At 47.4% G+C, this 7,500-nt stretch overlaps 1 protein-coding gene across 4 annotated transcripts in view; it reads right to left on the bottom strand.

Annotated features, from left to right (window-relative positions):
- Window positions 1-7,500, bottom strand: part of impg2a (interphotoreceptor matrix proteoglycan 2a) — a 32,523-nt gene that overhangs the window by 3,505 nt on the left and 21,518 nt on the right. For 3 of the 4 annotated variants that reach the window (XM_031580878.2, XM_031580873.2, XM_031580868.2), the window contains 4 exons: window positions 5,056-5,275; window positions 3,590-3,800; window positions 1,443-1,631; window positions 790-831 (listed from right to left, as the gene is read on the bottom strand). In XM_031580878.2, coding sequence (XP_031436738.1) covers window positions 790-831; window positions 1,443-1,631; window positions 3,590-3,800; window positions 5,056-5,275 — 662 coding nt within the window. The remainder of the gene's footprint in view (window positions 1-789; window positions 832-1,442; window positions 1,632-3,589; window positions 3,801-5,055; window positions 5,276-7,500) is intronic. The other variant, XM_031580883.2, reaches the window with a different exon arrangement.

Raw genomic sequence — 7,500 nt, 5'->3', positions numbered from 1 at the left:
GTGCGTGTATATGTGTGTGTGTGTGTGTGTGTGTGTGTGTGTGTGTGTGTGCGCATGTTTGTGTGTATGTGGTGTGTGAGTGCGTGTGTATAGGTGTGTGTGTATGTGTGTGTGTGTGTGTATGTGTGTGTGTGTGTATATGTGTGTGTGTGCGTGTATATATGTGTGTGTGTGTGTGTGTGTGTGTGTGTGTGTGTGTTTTGTCTGTCTGTATGCTCTCTTGTGTTTGTCAGGGCCTGCCTAATCTTTAGCACGTCGAGTTCTCTGCTGACAGCCAGATGCATCAATACACTCCCACACAATCTAGTGCTTGTGGGTGTCTCCCAAAGTACAGTACAGTAGTACAGTGCACTATCTCTAGATCAGTGGTTCTTAACCTTATTGGAGATACTCAACCCTGCAAGCTTCATCAGTACATTCACCGAACCCTTCGTAATTGGAAAAATAAAATATGATTTCTTCAAAACATAGGTATATATTTTAAAAATTGTGTGTTGCCAAATTGTCGGCAGCCAATTTTTTGACGGCCGACAAAAACGGCCCGACATTGCTAGTGTGAACCGGGCTATACTGTGTGTGTCTTGACCCCTGCCGAACCCCTGAGAGTGACTCAACGAACCCCTGGGGTTCGATCGAACCCAGGTTAAGAACCACTATCTCTAGATAGACTAGCTGTGTCTCCCAAACACAGATATATACTGAGTACAGTAGTACAGTGCACTCATAGGCGGAGATCCCGGGGGGGACGGGGGGGACGTATCTCTAGATAGACTAGCTGTCCTAACCTACCTGCACTGCATCCTAATATGCTGTCTGAGTGAGGACGATCCCCTAGGGTCAAGGGTCAAACAGTCAAATCAGATTCATAAACATCATTGCTCTGTGACATCATTGCTCTGTGACATCATTGCTCTGTGACATCATTGCTCTGTGACATCATTGCTCTGTGCAGCCTGGAGGAGGCTTCGTCTCATTTTATGGGGACCCCTTTTTTCGGTCCTTACTCTGCCGTCTTAGAAAAACAAGAAATAAACGTTGTGGCGGTAAATACGTGGAGTAGTGTGGTGTGGTGTGGAGTGGAGGGTATGTTGAGGTTTTTAGTTTTAGTTTGTACAGTACTCTGTAAATGTCATGTGTATACATGTGGAGCTACCATGTGTGGTCTAAGTGTATGGAGCACACCATATGCTTACTTACTTTGTGTGTGTGTGTGTGTGTGTGTGTGTATATCAGGGATGCAACGGGACACAGTATGTTGTCGAAACGTTCGTTGCCACCCCCCCCCCCCATGGTTCAATATGCACAGTTAAAGTTTTACTGTGGCCCAAAAAACGTGATTCGTACTGAACCGTGGTCCCACTGTACCGTTGCATCCTTAGTATATACGTGCGTATGGGTGTGTGTGTGTGTGTGTGTGTGTGTGTGTGTGTGTGTCTGCGTACTGTAAGGGGTCCTCGGCCTCCTCCTTGTCATACTGGTCCCTCAGTGCTCTTGCCAGGAAGAAGATGACGCCGGAAGCCACCAGTAGAAACCCGGCAACTGACGCTATGGCGATGCCAACAACCAATGGCTCGGAGACGTACTCCTCACAGTGTTCGCCGCGATACCACCAGTTTTCTCCAACGCGACACCTGACACACACACACACACACAGAGAGAGAGAGAGAGACAGAGAGAAAGGGAGAGAGAGAGAGAGAGAGAGAGAGAGAGACATTAAACATATTTACATTTAAGGTTATGACATAATGAAACCTATTTAGCTACCAAAGCAGCTGAAGTCGGGTTTTAAATTTAAACGGGTTTTAAATGTACAGATAGAAGGGTTTTTCTTGTTTCTATATACTTCTATATACGTGTGTGTGTGTGGTGGAACAAACTGCCTAGTACTACCAGAGCAGGGGCGTCCCTCTCTACCTTCAAGAAGCTTTTGAAGACCCAACTCTTCAGAGAGCACCTCCCCTCCTAACTGGCACCTGACTAGCGCTTAACTTGCACTTCAGCAGTTACATTCCCGCACTTCTTTTTCCTTTTTTCTAGGTCGTTGTTTTTCTAATTCTCATGTAAAGTAGTATTTATTGTTACACCATGCTTTTTTATTGCTCTTAGCTTGACTGTTCTCTCCCTTGTACGTGGCTTTGGACAAAAGCGTCTGCTAAATGACTAAATGTAAATGTAAATGTAACACACACACACACACACACACACACACACACACACACACAGACACACACAGACACACACAGACACAGACACACAGACACACAGACACACACACACACAGACACACACACACAGACACACACACACACAGACACACACACACACACACACACACACAGAGAGAGAGCCTCTAACGGGGTATGTTGGTATGATTGGTGCCCCTCTGTTTAACCTTCCCTCTCTCACAGTGACCATATGTTCTCTCCTCTTTTGGTTCCCAGGCTTTTCAATGTATGCCTGTATGCCACTGCAAGGTTGTGCTGGGTTCAGTACCAGCTGGCTCAAACCACTTTGTTCTGGGTTCAGTACCAGCTGGGTCAGAGGACTCTGTTCTGGGTTCAGTACCAGCTGGGTCAGACGACTCTGTTCTGGGTTCAGTACCAGCTGGCTCAAACCACTCTGTTGTGGGTTCAGTACCAGCTGGCTCAGAGGACTCTGTTCTGTTCTGGGTTCAGTACCAGCTGGCTCAGAGGACTCTGTTCTGTTCTGGGTTCAGTACCAGCTGGTTCAGAGGACTGTTGTGGGTTCAGTACCAGCTGGTTCAGAGGACTGTTGTGGGTTCAGTACCAGCTGGCTCAGACGACTCTGTTCTGGGTTCAGTACCAGCTGGCTCAGAGGACTCTGTTCTGGGTTCAGTACCAGCTGGTTCAGAGGACTCTGTTCTGGGTTCAGTACCAGCTGGTTCAGAGGACTGTTCTGGGTTCAGTACCAGCTGGTTCAGAGGACTCTGTTCTGTTCTGGGTTCAGTACCAGCTGGTTCAGAGGACTGTTCTGGGTTCAGTACCAGCTGGTTCAGAGGACTCTGTTCTGTTCTGGGTTCAGTACCAGCTGGCTCAGAGGACTGTTCTGGGTTCAGTACCAGCTGGTTCAGAGGACTCTGTTCTGGGTTCAGTACCAGCTGGTTCAGAGGACTGTTCTGGGTTCAGTACCAGCTGGCTCAGAGGACTGTTCTGGGTTCAGTACCAGCTGGTTCAGAGGACTGTTCTGGGTTCAGTACCAGCTGGTTCAAACCACTCTGTTGTGGGTTCAGTACCAGCTGGTTCAGAGGACTGTTCTGGGTTCAGTACCAGCTGGCTCAGAGGACTGTTCTGGGTTCAGTACCAGCTGGTTCAGAGGACTGTTCTGGGTTCAGTACCAGCTGGTTCAAACCACTCTGTTGTGGGTTCAGTACCAGCTGGTTCAGAGGACTGTTCTGGGTTCAGTACCAGCTGGCTCAGAGGACTCTGTTCTGTTCTGGGTTATCAATGCCTCAAACTGGAGTGTATTTTTGGGACTAGACTACAGATGCATCCAGAATTCTATTTTTTTTATTTTTTTTTATTGGGTGATTTTGTTTGGACTTTCAATATATCCCCACACACACACACACCTGCAGATGGCTCCTTGTCCGGGGATGATGTCGCACTTGCCGTCATTCATGCAGAAGTCGACCTGCAGCTCACAGATGCTTTGGCAGGGCAATCCGTCCACACTGTAGTAGCCGGCGTCACACACACACTCCGCCTCGCCCGACCAACGGTTCACCATACACTCCGCAAACTCGTTACACGCCTGGTACTTACACGGGTCCGCCTGCTCACCTGCAGAAAGAGGGGGGGGGGGGGGGGTGTCATTGTCTGCAGCACAGGATAACAACAACCTGTCTCTCTCTCTTTTGGCAACATTTGCCCCAGACAACGTGTGTGTGTGTGTGTGTGTGTGTGTGTGGTGTGAGTGTGTGTGTGTGTGTGTGTGTTTGTGTTTGTGTATTTGTGTGTGTGTGTATGCGTGTGTGTGTGGTGTGAGTGTGTGTGTGTGTATGTGTGTGTGGTGTGAGTGCGTGTGAGTGTGTCTATGTGTATGTGAGAGTGCGTGTGCACGTGTGAGTTTGCATGTGTGTGTGATCAGTGCATACTCAAGCAGATGACATGAATGAGTCATGACACACACTGATCCAGAAGCGAGTGTGTAGAGCTGTCTAATCTCGCCCGCCTAATCACACCAGTCATGCAAACACATGTACACACACACACACACCTAGATCATCAAGTCTAATCGTGAACACAGTTGTATGTATGTATGTGTGTTTGTGTGTGTAAGAGAGAGGTCATCCCCACGTCCAGTGAGTACTTGTCTATGGCTAGGTTTATGGTCTGGTAGGTGGTGTATGTGTGTGTGTGTGTGTGTGTGTGTGTGTGTTTGTGTGTGTGTGTGTGTGTGTGTTTGTAACTAACCTGAGTCCACATCCAGTGAATACTTGTCTATGGCCAGGTTCATGGTCTGGTAGGCGGTGTGTGTGTGTGTGTGTGTGTGTGTGTGTGTGTGTTACTAACCTGACTCCACGTCCAGTGAGTACTTGTCTATGGCCAGGTTCATGGTCTGGTAGGTGGTGTGTGTGTGTGTGTGTGTGTGTGTGTGATACTAACCTGACTCCACGTCCAGTGAGTACTTGTCTATGGCCAGGTTCATGGTCTGGTAGGCGGTGTGTGTGTGTGTGTGTGTGTGTGTGTGTGTGTGTGTGTGTGTGTGTGTGTGTGTGTGTGTGTGTGTGTTACTAACCTGACTCCACGTCCAGTGAGTACTTGTCTATGGCCAGGTTCATGGTCTGGTAGGTGGTGTGTGTGTGTGTGTGTGTGGGTGTGTGTTACTAACCTGACTCCACGTCCAGTGAGTACTTGTCTATGGCCAGGTTCATGGTCTGGTAGGCGGTGTGTGTGTGTGTGTGTGTGTGTGTGTTACTAACCTGACTCCACGTCCAGTGAGTACTTGTCTATGGCCAGGTTCATGGTCTGGTAGGCGGTGTGTGTGTGTGTGTGTGTGTGTGTGTGTGTGTGTGTGTGTGTGTGTGTTACTAACCTGACTCCACGTCCAGTGAGTACTTGTCTATGGCCAGGTTCATGGTCTGGTAGGCGGTGTTGCAGAAGTCCTCCAGGATGAGGTACACGGAGCTGGTGACGCCCTGTTGCACGGGCTTGCCAAACTTCATGCGGCTGTTCACCACGATGCTGCCGTTACGGAAGTTCAGGATCTCCAGGTTCTCAAAGTTCGTGAGGTTGGACTGCAGGTACGGCACCAGCTGAAGGGGTCAAAGTTCAAAGTTAGTGAGGTTGGACTGCAGGTACGGCACCAGCTGAAGGGGTCAAAGTTCAAAGAGCAAAGTTAGTGAGGTTGGACTGCAGGTACCAGCTGAAGGGGTCAAAGTTCAAAGTTAGTGAGGTTGGACTGCAGGCACCAGCTGAAGGGGTCAAAGTTCAAAGTTAGTGAGGTTGGACTGCACCAGCTGGAGGGGTCAAAGTTCAAAGTTAGTGAGGTTGGACTGCACCAGCTGGAGGGGTCAAAGTTCAAAGTTAGTGAGGTTGGACTGCAGGCACCAGCTGAAGGTCAAGGGTCAAAAAGCAGCAGACAGACAACATGCTCATGACAGTGCCCTAAGACACATGCACTAACACACACACACACACACACATATGTACATTCATACATACAGACATACACATCAGACATACAGACACACACACACACACAAAAAGAGAGAGAGAGAGATAGCACCCAGGCCTAGAAATGACATAGTATTCGGTATGTATGATGAGTTACAGAGAGAGAGATCAGTATTCTGTATGTGTGATCAGAGAGAGATCAGAGAGAGAGATCAGAGAGAGAGATCAGAGAAAGAGATGAGAGAGAGAGAGAGATCAGAGAGAGAGAGAGAGAGATCAGAGAGAGAGAGAGATCAGAGAAAGAGAGATCAGAGAAAGAGAGATCAGAGAGAGAGAGATCAGAGAGGGATCACAGAGAGAGAGAGATAAGAGAGAGAGATGAGAGAGGGATCACAGAGAGAGAGAGATAAGAGAGAGAGAGAGATGAGAGAGATAAGAGAGAGAGAGAGATAAGATAGATAAGAGAGAGAGAAAGATACGAGAAAGAGAGAACAGAGAGAGAGAGAACAGTATTCTGTATGTGTGATGAGTGACAGAGAGAGGGATCATAGAAAGAGAGATGAGAGAGAGAGAGATCAGAGAGAGAGATAAGAGAAAGAGAGATCAGAGAGAGATCAGAGAAAGAGAGAGAGAGAGATCAGAGAGAGAGATAAGAGAGAGAGAGAGAGATCATAGAGAGAGAGATCAGAGAGAGAGATCATAGAGAGAGAGATCATAGAGAGAGAGATCATAGAGAGAGAGATCATAGAGAGAGAGATCAGAGAGAGAGAGATCATAGAGAGAGAGATAAGAGAGAGAGAGATCATAGAGAGAGAGATCAGAGAGAGAGATCATAGAGAGAGAGATCAGAGAGAGAGAGATCATAGAGAGAGAGATAAGAGAGAGATCAGAGAGAGATAAGAGAGAGAGAGATCAGAGAGAGAGATCAGAGAGAGATAAGGGAGAAAGGGATCGGAGTGAGAGAGATCAGAGAGAGAGAGATCAGAGAGAGAGAGATCAGAGAGAGAGATCAGAGAGAGAGAGATCAGAGAAAGAGATGAGAGAGAGATCAGAGAAAGAGATGAGAGAGAGATCAGAGAAAGAGAGAGATCAGAGAAAGAGAGATCAGAGAGAGAGAGATCAGAGAGAGAGATCAGAGAGAGAGATAAGGGAGAAAGGGATCGGAGTGAGAGAGATCAGAGAGAGAGAGATCAGAGAGAGAGAGAGAGAGAGATCAGAGAGAGAGAGATCAGAGAGAGATAAGAGAGAGAGAGATAAGAGAGAGAGAGAAAGAGAGATCACAGAGAGAGATCAGAGAAAGAGAGATCACAGAGAGATCAGAGAAAGAGAGAGATCATAGAGAGAGATCAGAGAGAGAGAGAGAGATCATAGAAAGAGAGATCAGAGAGAGAGAGATCAGAGAGAGATAAGAGAGCGAGAGATAAGAGAGAGAGAGAGATAAGAGAGAGAGAGAGAGATAAGAGAAAGAGACCAGAGAGAGATAAAAGAGAGAGAGAGATAAGAGAGAGAGAGAGAAAGAGAGATCACAGAGAGAGATCAGAGAGAGAGAGAGATCAGAGAAAGAGAGATCAGAGAGAGAGAGATCAGAGAGAGAGAGATCAGAGAGAGAGATCAGAGAAAGAGATGAGAGAGAGAGAGATCAGAGAAAGAGAGATCAGAGAGAGAGAGATCAGAGAGGGATCACAGAGAGAGAGAGATAAGAGAGAGAGATGAGAGAGGGATCACAGAGAGAGAGAGATAAGAGAGAGAGAGAGAGATAAGAGAGAGAGAGAGATAAGATAGATAAGAGAGAGAGAAAGATAAGAGAAAGAGAGAACAGAGAGAGAGAGAACAGTATTCTGTATGTGTGATGAGTGACAGAGAG

Source organism: Clupea harengus, chromosome 2, assembly GCF_900700415.2.
Source record: "Clupea harengus chromosome 2, Ch_v2.0.2, whole genome shotgun sequence".
In the NCBI taxonomy this organism is placed as follows: domain Eukaryota; kingdom Metazoa; phylum Chordata; class Actinopteri; order Clupeiformes; family Clupeidae; genus Clupea; species Clupea harengus.
The sequence above is the reverse complement of the archived record's forward strand: the minus strand, read 5'-3'. Positions and strand labels throughout refer to the sequence as shown.